General features: G+C 40.5%; 1 protein-coding gene across 3 annotated transcripts in view; it reads left to right on the top strand.

Moving 5' to 3' along the window:
* pde4d (phosphodiesterase 4D, cAMP-specific) overlaps nucleotides 1–15,609 on the top strand; it is a gene marked incomplete at its 5' end in the record, with an annotated part of 143,251 nt that overhangs the window by 112,350 nt on the left and 15,292 nt on the right. For all 3 annotated transcript variants that reach the window (XM_080499484.1, XM_080499486.1, XM_080499485.1), the window contains 5 exons: nucleotides 5,626–5,817; nucleotides 7,964–8,000; nucleotides 8,088–8,164; nucleotides 8,714–8,763; nucleotides 14,717–14,829. In XM_080499484.1, the coding sequence (XP_080355610.1) occupies nucleotides 5,626–5,817; nucleotides 7,964–8,000; nucleotides 8,088–8,164; nucleotides 8,714–8,763; nucleotides 14,717–14,829 (469 nt within the window). The remainder of the gene's footprint in view (nucleotides 1–5,625; nucleotides 5,818–7,963; nucleotides 8,001–8,087; nucleotides 8,165–8,713; nucleotides 8,764–14,716; nucleotides 14,830–15,609) is intronic.

Genomic DNA, 15,609 nt, shown 5'->3' on the forward strand with positions numbered 1-15,609 from the left:
GGAGAGAGGACTACAGAGCTGAGCAGTGTCCTTGGGCATACACGTGACCCAGCAGCGTCCTACAAAATGAAGTCACAACAGCCATCGCTCACCTACCTCTGATGTTACAATTTTTCAATGTTTCACTGCTGAGTTGTTGTGACTGAAAGGTTTTCTGGCAGCTCACCCCATCTCCCATTCCCACCTCCACCTCCTGTTATTCCTGCTATCCAAACTCCAGCTTGAAACTCTACTCTTGTGGGAAACTCTGTCCCTCAGTCTTTCACTCATGTGACTGTGCACTATTGTAACTGAGCTACTATCACACACTGCTCTGGATACGATCATATCTTATGATATGAGAATACATTTGTGTAAGGTTTTTAGCTTCACCAAAAATATTTCACTGATTGTGAACTGTGTGCACAAAAATGTGCTTGAGAAAGAATTTATTCAAAACATCCGCATGTGTTTGGGAGTCAAAATGAAGTCAAAGACATTTCCTTTTTAGATGTTTTAAAAGATGTGATTTGGAGGAAAGTAAAGTCCCACTTTTCAGTGGGAACAATACCTGTAAACATAAACTTTTTTTTTACCACTTGGAAAGTAGAAAGCTTTGGAACGTTAACCTCACATGACATGGCAGCAGTTTTGGTCAAAATTATGAGATGTACTCAGTGAGCACATTGTTTGCATTGCATTGTTTGTTTTTTTTTGTTTTTTTCCCTTGTCCTGTTTGGCAGCTTGGGCAGGCAATATGATGTGATTGAGAGCCTTCCGAATTCCACATTGCATTGTTTTTATTATTTTTGCTTGTATTCTTAGGCATTTCTCACATCACCTCTTGTTGCTACTTTGATGATACAGCTGAATAGTAGCGGTTAGAATGATTTATAGATATGTTACTTGCAACAACAACAAAAAAAGAAACTCAAGGAATGTAAGGCAAAGCTTGTTTGTCTCTTTTCTGAAGTCTATCAGCAGCAGGTTTTTTTACTTGATTGTGATTGTCATCACAAAAATGGGTAATTTCCACCTGGTAACGTCCCAGCTGGTAATTTCCAAGCTGCATGCAACTTTATGGCTAATAATACTGATGTTGTTAGATGTGGCTTTATATTACTAAGGATTTTCTGTATAGTAAATGTCATATGAACACAATTACAAAAAATCATTGTTGATTATTCATTAATAATATTCTTCCTTGTTATCCATAAAAAAAAATAGTTTTTTTGAATTATTGTGTGAAATAAATAAAGCACAATTATCTCTGCAATTAATAGAGCTCTTCAAAGAATGACTGTTGGATGTGTAAATGTCATATAATGTTACAATCATCTATGCAGATTTATGCGCAGATTCAAAAAATCTCAAAGCAAATTGTTTCTCTTGAAAATAAAAGGAAAAATAAACAATGGCTATTAAAGTTCCTTCTATAATGGTTTTAAAGCTACCGAGTATACTGCCAGTTTGTAGTTAAATGTGTTAGAATGTCCCTCTGTTAATTCTGTGAAAGTTATGATAGTTTGGTGTTAAGGAAAGCTGAGTATGTCTGCACTTGATCGCAATGCCTATATTCCTGGTGTGATTCAAACTGCAGCGATAGCGAGGAGAGGTGACTTGTGTGACTTTTAAACTTTGCGACAGAGACAAGTTTTACTGGTGATACTCGGCAGACGGGATAACTGGAGCATGATGCAGTGTTTGCAGATCAAATATTTAATTTTGTGCCAATTACTTCTCTGTTCTGGATCTCTCCTTTTTTGGATAACTTGTGGTTTCCTACTGTGTTTAAATCATGTCGAATTTACTGACCCATGCTGGCAATGATTCTCTTATGCATTCCACTCATGCTTTGTTATTGACTGTCACTAAACACTCCTCTTCTTCTACTGGCCCATTAAAGATTGCTCATTTCTATCGGCGTTTGGAAAAAAGTCAGACGTTCCCATTGTGATGTCAGTGGTAGCGTAATGCTTTCGACAACTTTTCACAAAGGCAGTTTGTGTCATTCCCAAAGAGGGTGTGTCTGTGAAATGACACCATACACAGTCATACATTCACTATTACATGGAGAATTCTTTCTTGAGAATCAGTCTGACTGTGACATCAGAGTGATTGTGATATTGAGTCACTTGTCGAACATATGCTCGGTGTTAAGTTTCAACAGTATCTCCATGGGTCTTATTTATGTCCCTGTCCTGTTTGCACACTTGACACGCGCACACAACCATACACAGGTCAGAGCAGCTGAGGAACAAACAGACCTACAGAATTACAACTTGTAAGCCATACGTGTGAGCGTGTTATTTCACACCCACAGTAGAGAAAACAGAAGAAAAAGGGCGTGCGAGAGGGCTTGGGGGTTGTGTGAGTGTCTGTGGGAAACTTGTTTAGACTGGCAAACACAAGAACGTTAATAGCTGAAAGATTAGATGGACATAACTGTGCAAAAATAGTTTTCAACCCATTTCATGTGCACTATTTACCAAGCTCAAAAAGGAGGACACCTTACACTTGTGGGAGTGACCTGAGTTGAGGGTTAAGATTTAGAACGACAGTTACTGAGTTGGACTCGGGTTAAGGTCCATGTTTGATGGTAAAATCTCAGGGTGGGGGGATGCAAGACGTCAGTGATGGGGCCCACTTCTATCATGGTGGATGCCTAAACTTCATTACACACAAACTCGTGAGGACTTGTGCAATTGTGAGGACAACTATAGAGAGGTGTCCTTTCTGAAGACCTGTACATTTTCAAGTAGTGACACATTGTCAGAGCAGACTATTGTTTTTATTTGGGGTGGATATTAGGCAAGTAATGGTTACAGCTGAGTTTAGTCTGCAGGAATGGGACAAGGACAATAGATTTGCCCTTTGCTCTGGCTTTGGGCAGATGGCCAAACTATCCCATTCCACAACTAAAGCTCACACTCACTTAGCCACTGCTACTCAATGTCATGAGCGATAGCGCAGTGTTTAGCCATTTAATTGTTGTGAAAAAATGTCTGGCATGTCCTGCATGTTGTTGTGAATGCTGAGGCCTTTGGACACATGGAGATAACGTTGTGTTTTGGATGTGAGAAGAAATGGCATCAGACACTCGAGGAGCACATTTTTCCCTATTTTTCCCAGTTATTTTCACTACGGGCTTTAATGTTTTCCTCACCACACAAATAACCTTTACAAGGTGCATTGAATGGATGTCATTGACACAGTGATTATAACAGATGGGTAGAATGGAGAAAGTGGGTGGGAGATATCAAAGCCATTCATAATGGATGTATGTAGCCTGGATTGAAGGCTGTGACTTAAACTATGTCAGTGATATTGTCCTGAGGGACAAATGCCTGGCATCATGATGACGTCCTCCACCCTTTCCGAGGTTGGCCCCAACCAAAAACCTGCCGAATATGGTGTGTGTGTGTGTGTGTGTGTGTGTGTGTGTGTGTGTGTGTGTGTGTGTGTGTGTGTGTGTGTGTGTGTGTGTGTGTGTGTGTGTGTGTGTGTGTGTGTGTGTGTGTGTGTGTGTGTGTGTGTGTGTGTGTGTGTGTGTGTGTGTGTGTGTGTGTGCGTGCGTGCGTGCGTGCGTGCGTGCGTGTAAACAAATTTGAGACACAATTTGTTCTCTGTGCCACCAGGCTGGAGACGAAAACAAAATAAAGTACCTCAATATTTCCTGAAAAAACACATTGATTCAGCTTACACCACATGCTAATACATATTATTTATCAATTATGATGTGTGTGAATATAATGAATAAAGTAAACAAGAGAAAAATGCCATGTCAGTTCAGACATGTAAACTTGTCTCTGCTGTGAAAACCAGATATGATTAATATGTATAACAATAGACTGTACATAATATCCAATAGTGTTCTTTATCACACATCACAGTGCCATACAGCATAACGTTGCTACACTCACAATGTTCACTTTTTCACAAACTCTGGCAAACCGCATGTCTTTTCTTACAGTGAGAGCAGAACTCCTATGAACAAAGCGTCCTCTTCTGATTGCGGTGTAAACGGTATTAGACTAAGTGAGGCTCTTCATGCTGCAGTGATGATGATAATGTTAGTGAAGGTGCGTCATTCCTGGATGCATTGTGCTGAGGGGGAATCCCTCTCTGACCTTAGCATCACACCAGACGGGATTATGGGATTGCTTGTTAGCTTCAGTGATGAGGTTGATATCCCTGGTGATATGCGTTAGTCATCACCTGGGTGAACAATCACCTTGGAGACCAAGGATCCTATCATGTGGTCCCAGTGGAGAAACGGTGTCCCTGGATTAGAAACACTTTTTATCAGTGAGTCAGTGGCATTGTCAGAGTGGAGGATATTCCCTGCAGTTTCGTGTAGCATTAAAACAAAGCATGCACGTGTGATTGTGCGTGGAAAGTTAGTGGAAATGGACGGCTATTTGACTCAATTTAAAAACGTGAGCTTTTGGACTGGCTGTTAAAATAACAAAATACTTTCTGCATACACCTTAATTAGTTCCCTTTGTATCCAAATTCATATAGGTGAAATGATGTTTGTGTGCCTGTTATGAGATTTGTGACTGCGTAATTAAGTTTGTATCTCCGTAATGCAATTGGTGCATGTGTACTATGTTTTGTGTGTGCTTACTGAACTTCTTGTGTGCTGACAAGAACCTGTAAATATCTCCATCTCCATCTCTAGCTCAGACGTGCCTACTGCAATAGAGATTTGTCTGCATTTCCTTGGTTTTATATTCCAGCATTCATATTGCTAATTAACACCATATAGTGCTCAGTTGGTTCGAACATAACATTACAGCAATTGGATAGGACTTGGCCTCACAATGCCTGTAAGTCTGTATGAGGGCTAAGATGACCCTGAGTTATGAACAACTCTATGCAAAATAATCTTTTTAAAATCAAGATGACATTTTCATGTAATTGCAGTTACTCACAAGGGCATTGTTGTTGTATATTGTTATATGTAGGCACAATGTTTGATACACACATACAAGTCTATGTATGCAAACGTATTTTTTACACCTCCCCAAGTCATTTTGAGCATAAAACTACATATGTGCTCATATCAGCACGTTATTTCCAACACACAAATCTATCCATACACATATAAATGGAGAAACAGATATACAGCACAAGACACGAGTCTCCACATGTACTCACAATACATCTTGCCACTTCAATACCTGTATCATCATGGTTCCAGTTTTACAGCTCATGAATGTAAAGCAGGTTTACATATATGAATGCAGAACCTGTAGCTTTACAATGAAAACAATCGGATGCAGATTTTTCTATATGTGTGTAATCTGTGAAGTCATCAACGTTGTGAATATGTAGTTTTGTGTTTGCATAATGCCTGCGATTTATTTACACGTAGATAGTAAAGGTACGTCACGCCGTCTGTCAGGTGGTTCTTTATTCTTCGCTCATTTATTCATTCATTCATGTAGTCTTATAACAATCGGTATGAGGAAAGAAAATAAAGACCTTTCAAGTTGCAGGATCCTTCCATTGTTGATTAATCAACGTCTCTTCACCTTTATTCACTCGTGTTTCTTCTATCTCCACCGGATATAATCCTTCCAGCTCTATATTTCCAGATGCTGATGTGTGTGCTCTCCCTGTCTTTCTCTCCCATTGCAGCTTCGATGTGGACAATGGCACCTCATCAGGTCGAAGCCCCCTGGACCCAATGGCCAGCCCGGGCTCCGGCCTCATCCTCCAGGCCAACTTTGTACACAGCCAACGAAGAGAGTCGTTCCTCTATCGCTCCGATAGTGACTACGACCTCTCGCCCAAATCTATGTCCCGAAACTCCTCCATTGCCAGTGACATGTGAGTTTATTTGCTTTTACTCAGACCTTCATGAAATGCTGGATACTAAATGCTGTCAATTCAGCTTTGTTTTTGTTCCTGCTCCTCTGAATCTGTGTCACTGCTGGATGTTTCTGGTCCAAGTCCTTCAGCTGCCACACCGGGTGCTTCAGACCTGGTGGGAAGTGTGCATGACCAGCAGCTGATTGTGTGGTGTCACATTTATTTTTATCCATCTCCAGTAGCACAAATACAGTGGTCTGTGGCAAACCAGCCACAAGCATTGTCCCCGTGTCTCTTACATTTTGTCAAATTCAACCTCTAAGAGACAGCGGTATGGATTTTTGTTCTGTTCACTCTGTTTAATCATCTTTTTTAATAGCAAGTCAACATGTCTTACATATGTGCTTACATTAAATTTTATTGAAGATAAAAATGGTCAAGTGACCTGGCATTGACTAAATCCAAATGGTGTGATGGCACATTTCTCATTTCCACACACATTGGTGACTATCCAGTTACATGTACAGTGCACTTTGTGCCACAGGAAATTAAAATATTGAGTGAAACGTAGCGTTTCGATCCTGCGTGAAGGAAAGACAAATAGAAAAAAGGATGAATAATAACATCCTGATGTAACCTTAGACTTCCTTTTTGCTGCTGATCTTTTTTCATTAGATTCTCAATGTCCATCCTGTATCGGAGTTCCAATGTTAAAAAAAAATGAAAAATAACACAATTGTTCAGGAGTGCTTACCATTTCTATTCATCCTCTACAACTTTCTTTTGAAGTGAATACACATTGCAAAACAGCTAACTTTATGAAATCCTTACTTCAAAAATTCTAAAGCAATCAGGCTTAAAGCCAAGTGAAAGTGAAACATGAATTTGGATGATTCCTCCAGTGCACCAATAAATTAATCTTAAATAGCACTTTGCTGAACTTTGGGTTCTGAGGACCACCTGAGGTGCCGATAAAGGCAGGCTGCAACCTCGATAGGTCACCAATCCATCACTGCAACACATACACAGAGAGAGACCTTAATACTCACTCACACTTAAATTGTGCACATTTTTTTTTACTTTGTGAGGAAACCCGACGAAAACACAGTGACACACAGGAAGAACATGTAAACTGCACACAAAGAGGTTCACCAAGCCCAAACTCAAACTGTAGATGTTTGTGTGAGGGTATGTGAACTGCTGTACCACTGTGTGACCTATAAAAACCTGTAAAGGAATTCAATAGATAATTTAAAGGTGAGCAATCATGTCTGTTGTCTTTTTCATGCTCCTCGTCTGTTTCTTTCTCTGAGACTGTGCAACCAGTAATTGGCATTGTCTTCACTCTGGACCATTGTTTGTGTGGCTTGTAGGAACACAAGACAGGCCTGCTGACCCTTCTGACTTTCACACCATGCGTGTCAGCTCACACGCTAGTGGATGTGCACATGACATAGCTGTGGCCTTGTACAACAGAGTGGACAAGAGGCTCTGTGACACCCGCATCTGTTGACAGTGTTGGCATGGCTTGGAAGTCGGAGGGCGTTTGACTCAGGGTTTACTGGTCAGAATTATTGTCGCCGGGCTGGCTCAGTCAGGGTTTTGTCTCGTGTAACATTGTCCACTGAGGGCCCCTTAAGCAAGAGTCATGTAAGCCATGTGTCAAAATAGGAACTCACTGGGGAATCAGAGATGTCAGCCTAGATAAATACATACATAAAAAGAGAAAGCAAGAGAAAACTGTTATTGCCTCAGTACTGAGGGGAGTAAATAGCATGAATAGGAAAATCATATGGTGAAAAGGTTACACTGTCCCAACAGCGGGTGAAAGACACCCGATGCGGTTCAGTAGAAGCTAGTAGTAGTTTATATTCAACTATCTTTTGTATACGGAGAAACCTACAGCAGTAAATCGTCTTTCTGAAACGCTGAAAGTGTGAAGCATGACCCCAGCTGTTAGCTGATGTGTTGAGTAAACATGTCACTGACATTGAGTGCATCACAGAAGCTGAAATTAATCTGATGTGATGACCCTAACTCCTCCCACACCCCCTCCCTCCTTTAACCTCAGCAGAATTGTAAAAGACACCCCCCTCTGTTGTCAAATGTCAATATACTGTAGACCTGCATCTAATATTAACAGCCCCGTCTTTGTTTCTTCCAGTCATGGTGACGATATGATTGTAACGCCATTTGCACAGGTAAGCACTTCTGTGCGGTGTATACATTTTGTACTGTTGTAATGTGAAGAGTCGTGCGTGATTATTTTCACATCATGTGTCCCGCAGGTTCTCGCAAGCTTGAGAACTGTACGAAACAACTTTGGTGCATTAACTAATCTACAGCAAGACAGAGCATCCAATAAGTAAGTGAATAAGCTGTCCACTTCTATGTATGTATGTAAGTTTTTGTTTGTTTTGTTTTAATTAAATTAAGATACCTGTTGTGACAAGAGTGAAATGGGTAGTGTACCAGCATATGACCCCAGATTACAGTAAGTTAATTCTGCTAAGAGAGTGGCAGTAATTTCATGTCATTCACAAGCTGTACCACAATGCACTGTGCCCAGTGGCCAGTCATGATCTGGCAGTTCTTGCCCTCTGCTGTTCTTATTGAGTACTACAACAACAGTGTCCTGGAACTTACAAGGCTCTGTGACTGTATGGACACACTTTTAGATCTTTTAGAAAATGTTAATCTTATCAGAATAATCGGTTAGTATGTGGTTTAACTATTCCATGAGTCTGTTATCTATTCATCTTCGATACCATTTTATCCAGTTCAGGATCATGCAGGAGCTGATCCCAACTACCAAATGAGCAAAGCCATGGTAGATGTAGACAAAGTGTAAACTACAGATTTCACTATTTACCAGAGAAAATGTCTTATTGTGCGTTTGCTTTGCCCATGACAGGAGATCACCCATGTGTAACCCACCACCTATTACCAAGACCACTTTCACAGGTATGTAAAGAGCAAGAGTCTTTAATGAGTGTGTATTTGTGCACTTGATGTATGATTTGTAACAATATGGAGATGTTTTCATATGGATATACATTAGAGGTGAAAATTTGCTAACTTTTAGTAAGAAGATGTAAAATTTTGATCAATGGTTTATAGTACATTGTAATATAAGTAAGTAGGGCAGTGTCCTCGGGGTGTTGTGGGGATTTTATGCCATCCCTCTGTTCTAAGTATCACTTCTTCTGCTGAATAATTTTAATCGCAGGAATAAAATCGATTGCTGCATGACACCCCATTCCCCCCCACACCACCGTTGTGATTAAGGCTTCTCCAGTTTCAAACTGAACAACACACAAATAAACTAGTTTAGTTGAGCACAGCTGCCCACAGGGAAACATGTACCACTTGGGCGCTGCACAATTTCAAAAAAATCTTTGTCTTATACCACAATAAAACACTTTCTTTTAAAGCATCTGGAAGTTCAACCTGCAATAAAGTGGCATAACTTGCAAGAATGTGACTACATTAAGACTCAAACCTGTAACATGCAGTCTAACTTCAACTGTAACATCGAACTGTAACAGTTAAGGAAGTTTGGCAATACATGTGATTCACTTATGAAGGACAGATCTGGCGGACTTCATAAGAATAAAAACGTTTTGCACATCAGTTACCAATACATATTGCTATGATTCTGTCCTCCATAATGATAAAGTTCATGAGAAGCTTTTGAAGCTCATTGGGCTGCATCAGCTCAGCTCTACTGCTGTTGTTTCTTGTGAACAGCTCTCTGAGCTCATGCCACAACATCTCTATTGGCTTGAGGTCTCTACTCTGACAGCATCAGTCCGACAGGTTGTTTTTCTCTGTTTGGAGCAACACTGAAGTAGATTTAACTTAATGTTTCCTGTTCATTTTCTGTGGAACAATCAATGTCCACTGTGCTTCAGCTGCATGACGTGTCCTTCCCAACATAAGCAGCCTGTGTTGCTTCATCATATGAATCAAGCAGTGCTCTTTTTGTAGCCTTTAGATCACTGTATGTTCATAACCTCTCGTCACCATCCCTCACAACATCTTCCCATTGTGTTGGGAAGTATATAAATATGCTTCAGACATGAAGCAATGTCTGGTAAGCAGTGTCTTCTGCCATTGTTTTGTCGATCTCTGTTTAATGCATTGCATATGCTTGACTCGTGGTGCAGTGATAGATGTTACTCCAGCTACAGCTTTTTTTTTTTAAACCTCGCAGTGCATTCTGCTTTGTGCTTTTAGAGTCATCACAAAAAGTTCTTCATTCAGTTGGGCTGGTGAATCCCTACATTTATGATGTCACTGAATTCTCCTGCAAATCTTTATTTTCCAATCAAAGTTCTCGTTCGTCATGGTTCACATAAGCAGATGCTATGTACACGCTTTTAAACACTCTAGCTTTATCAGCTTAGAATATATATTTTTGGAGTACCAATACTGATAGTTCAGTTATCTTTTCTTGCAGTAGTGTAAATGTCTGATAGCTGAGTTCATCTTTGGATTATAAACCATAAACTTATTGTCGTATTAGGTCAGTTAGATACTTATTACTTGTGTTTTTATATCAGTTTGGATACTGTTCGGCAACAGCTAGACAGTATGTCTGGCCTTCTTGTCAGTATTTTTGTCTTGAGAAGCATATCGTGCAGACAGTTCTTGATGGGTATAATACATGTGCCCTTGACAATCACTTGGCTTTAGAAGAAATACCATATTCTTCAGCATTAATTAAAAAAAAATGTTTAAATCACCACGACTTGTTTGGCAAACTAATAATAAAAATGGGTATGTAGCCACGACGAAATCACACGCATACACAGATACAAAGTCAGATTTGAATGGATCTTCTTGTTTATTAGATTATCATTGAGAAAATATATATTAAAAGTAGTCGGGATGTGAAGAAACACTTTTTTATTCCAGTGGGAAAGCTATACATACAGTTGTTAGAATTCCTATCTTGACACATAACCTGCTTATACATGAGGCTCGGTGACATTGTGCTATATTTAGAACACAATCGTACTGGCGCACAGCCATTATGGGCCCTGCTATAAACTGGCGACATCTGTGAGTCATGAGCATGATTATTTGAGAGTATTGATGGATACTTGTAATGCGAAGACTTTACCAAGGCTGGAACAAGTCGTGTGGCAGAAACAGACAATAAAAGGACCATAATTAATATTATCTCAGTCAATAATAGTCGGGATGCATTTATGTGTCTTCACTCTCTCTCTGCTTGTCTTTTAACCTAAGTATTTTTTGTGTTATTAACCTACTGTTTGGATGAAGAATAATCTTAATTTCAACTGATGTTTTAATGTTTCACTTGTAGTTCTGCTACAGAGGTTAAAGCTGAAGGGATCGCAGTTCACTTATAGAATATCAATTTAAGTAATATTTTCTGACATAAGTACCCTGTACTGGATATTTAATCTGATTGCAGTTTGTGGAACAAAACGTGAACTAAATTTGGGCTTTGTCCTTCTCTTTGTCTATCTGCAGACAATCTTGCGTGTTTATGCCAATGAGCAATTTAGACTAATCAATTAACCTAAAATGCATATTCTTGCACAGTGGAAAGAAACCAGACTACCTATGTACACACAATGAGAACATGGAGTTTAACCAGGAGTATTTTTTGTATTGTATTGTGAGGCAAGACTGCTAACTACTTCACCTTTATTTGACCCTGGTTCTTATAATTTGCTCTTTCTTTTTCCACATACAATTGCAGTGGAGAAAGATATGACTTTTTTTTTACATTTTCCAACTTTTTGAATTTTTTTTTTAATAAAATGCACTTTTTTCAATATAAGTTTAATTGAGGTAATCATTTTTTTTGTACAAAACGAGTTAAGTTAAAATTGTTAAAGCATGTGCACAATAATTGAAAGCTTCTAACTTGAGAGTAATCGAACTCGAGATGAATGCTAATCTTTATTGCCTACAGATCTTAACAGCCAATAACAAAAATATCTTGAGACAAACATGTGGGTCGCCACTGTTGCTCCCTAAACAAGTCCCTTCACCCCGTCTGCTTCCCTGCCCACTGCTTCTTTGAAATAAGATGGCCAAATGCAGAAAAGGGAATTTCCTAAAAGGGGATTAATAAACTATGATTAGTTTAGTATGCCTAAGCAAACTGGAGACATCACCGTGAGATCTGGGAAGTTATCATATCATAAAGCTAGCTTTGTTAAATTCAGCCACTAATGGGACTAGTATAAACTTTGAACCCCATGTGATTTACAAATTACTCCTGTTTTTTATTTTAAATCTCCGGGGTGCTCTGCGGCATGGATGTTTGTACGGTTCCAAAATAGTTTTTAATTTTTTAAAATTTTTGGTGTGACCGTTCCTGCGGCCAATCACAATCCCGCATGTACTCTTACAAGAGGAAGTTGCAGTATAAAAAAAACTGCCAGAACAAGCAACAGTATTAGTTTTTTTTTCAAAATAAATCTAAACAATTTAAATGAGAGTGGATGCTAGAATACCAGGTGATGACTCCTTTAAGAAAATGATATCATCATAAAAATCATCAATAATTAGAGAAACAAAACATGCACATGCTCGTAGTCAAATGACAACAATAATTTAAGTATTGTATTCAATTACATTACAAAGTGCTAAGACTTAAAACTATAAGCTATTTTACATTGAAAAGTTGAGGCCGATGCCCAATAATAAAATATTTGATCTAAAAAAAAAACGATCTTAAAAAAAAAAAAAAAAAGAATTCAATCGGAGTACATCCCCCCGCCCCTTCTCTTTTTGTGCTCATTTCTCAGTGTCTCACCTTCCTGCTCGTCCTCCTGCTCCTCCTCTTCCTCTCCTGTGTTCCGGTACACAGTTTGGCTGCAGCCCTGCGTCTGTGCAGCAGAGTGGCCTCTCCGAGCGCCGGTGTCTGATGTCGCACTAAGCATGAGAAGAATGTCATTGACGTCAGTGCAGTTGCTGTCAGAAAGAGTAGCACCCCAGCCACTGACACCACACCAGGGAGGGAGACTGGAAAAGAAAAGAGGGGGAGAGGCAAAAGAGGCAGGACGAAGGATGATCAGTGGAGGAAACGAAGACTGTGGGAGAGGAAGGGGACTAATGGAGGGGGGGTGTCAGAGACAATGCAGCAGGGTAGAAGAATATTGTTGGAAATGTGAGGTGACAAAAGAGGCTTTGAGATAGTCAGCAAACATGCTTGTACACCAGGCACGTGTATGGAAACAAAACACTGCACGCTTTGAAAATACTGTATAACACAGATCAAATCCTATTGAATTGGTCTCATAGAAAAAGAAAAAAAAAATTTGGCACTATTAACCTGCAGATGAGATCTATAGAATTATCTTTTTTTTTTTTTTTTTTTTTTTTAAATAAAGTTTGTCAAAGGGAACATTTTTTTTCTTTTCCAGGAGATATTGAGATCATCTCAATACTGAATGTAAATGTAAAGCGACCCTGATATCGGGTAACTAAATTTAGTCCTCTGTAATTGAATTCCACCTGAAGTGACTCCCATACTCCGATCACATAACATTAAAAGCCTGTGCCTTCCCAAATTAGTTGAGGCATCAATATTAGTTGGCTTCTGACAAGGTGACATTTTCTGTTTAACATCAGCTGACTTGGAAAGGCAGGTCTTGAGTTTCAGATTAAAAGAGAATGACTGCTCCTATGCTTGCTATGCCGAGGCCACCGCCTCTTTCACCATATTGTGTGAGCCATCTATTTGTTTGCCCCTCTTGTATTTGTGTGTTTGTATGCTGGACACATAAGAGCATGCGTGCACACAGAGCACAGGGAGCTCCCAGCTTCTGGTTCCCTGCTCCTCCATGACTCCACTCCATGTTTTGTTCACCTCCCATCCCCATCCACATTGCAGTCCTCTCAGGCTTTAGGTACAGCTTGGGGAGAGCAGCACGTTTGGCTACCAGGGACGCTGAAGCAACAGCATCCCACCCCCTATACACACACACAGCATCTATAGGAAACACCGTCCAGCACACACAGCTCCGGATCAGACCCCCCCTGCTACCCGGACACCATGGATGTTTTCTATTGGCAGAGAGGCTGAGGAGACATATTCATGATGTGTTATGGTTAGCTTTTCGTCTGGTGTGAGCGTGCGTGTGTATGCATGTTTGTGTCTGTGTGTGTGTTTGTCAGTGTGTGAGGGAGAATGATGGATTTGTGTTTTTTCACCATGTCAAATTGCTGGGAGCAGTCTCACGTTGGCTCCGTGCTGGACAGTATTGGCATGGATTCTCACTGGTTCTGAGCATCTGACTGGATCCTTCCTCCTCTCAGACCCTGTCTTCCCCTCTTCCCTCCTCCGGCAGACATGGGCCTGCTAAGCAGACTGTTGTTCATCCTGCTACATGACTGGAATTATACTTTACTTCTGAATGAGAGTGTAAACTCTATATACACTGATCACTGAGTGCGCTGTGCATGGGGCTGCTGCTTCCTCTGCACGGTGGGTTACCTCTATGGTCAGTGCTGTAGTTCTCTCACAAACATCTGGACACACAGAATTGACTGAGGGTGGCTGATTACCATCTGTCATTTACAGTCCCTCTCCCAGGGATTGTAAATTGGTTTATTTTTTGAAAGGAAGAATCAAGGATTGAAGCTGTTGGACCTGCTTGGACGTTTGTTTTTCTTCACCGGGTCTCGTGAGCTCGGTGACGGCTGACCTGCGATTGCTCATCTGTGGGTCAGGACACAGGACTGAAAGGCCCTACTCCCAGGTCCTCTCAGCTGGCTCACCCGTCCAGTATGAAGAGTCACCTATGTGTCTTCTCGGGGTATCCCAGCTTAGCCGTTTGTGGGGTGGGAGACCCCGGGCCTGGACCGTCCACTAGCCCTCTGAAGCGGGCTCTTACTGACACGCTGCCCTCCTGTCTTGCCCCTGCAGAGGAGGCCTACCAGAAACTGGCCACTGAGACCCTGGAGGAGCTGGACTGGTGCCTGGACCAGTTGGAGACGCTGCAGACAAGACACTCCGTCAGCGAGATGGCTTCCAACAAGGTGAGGATATCTCAAAAGTTTACAGCAGAGCTTCTATTTCATAGAAGCGTGTCTCCTGGCAGCGTCTGCTGTTTTGATTTTGTGACACCTTAAATGCACTGATACAATGTACAGTCTGATTTTATTCATTGAAACATATAGAAGTTGCTACCCAGAATGCACTCTGACTTGTGGCTTGTAAACGTGTGCCATGAAAGTTGTGTTTCAGTGTGATATATATTGCAGCTCCGATGGCATGCACAATGTATAGGGGCAAAAAAGCCGTGTAAATGTTTTTAGATACAGACATTTCTACAGTTTAATCATCAGTTTGTGGAACATTAAAGAGAATATTGCAACTTGAAGATAAGAGAATCTCATTAAATCCTTGCTGCACTTTTTAATGACACACACACACACAGATGACAGTATTATACATATTTCCATTTAGCAGCATTGGCTTGTTGTATATTTATCATTGTGCCAAGCCGATGTTCAGTATGACCTCATGAAACATGACCAGTACAATAATGGTTGCTGATTTGATTAATTGCAAGTTGTTTACTGAGCGTCACTTCCTTTGTGTGTGGCCCTGTTCTGGTTTCCTGATAGTTGGTTGGATGTTTGTCAACCTGTAGTAGTAAACGCTTGAATCTGAAGAGGTCCAACTGTCATTATTGAGTGGTCCTTTGTGAGTTTGACAATGTGCCCTTTTCAGCATTTAGCCACCACAGTGGATGGCTTGTGTTATGTATGTGTGTTAGTGATAGCATCGTCATTCAGGCAGGGAGTTTGGTATGA

The sequence above is a fragment of the Blennius ocellaris genome, assembly GCF_963422515.1.
Source record: "Blennius ocellaris genome assembly, chromosome: 7".
NCBI classification, from domain to species: domain Eukaryota; kingdom Metazoa; phylum Chordata; class Actinopteri; order Blenniiformes; family Blenniidae; genus Blennius; species Blennius ocellaris.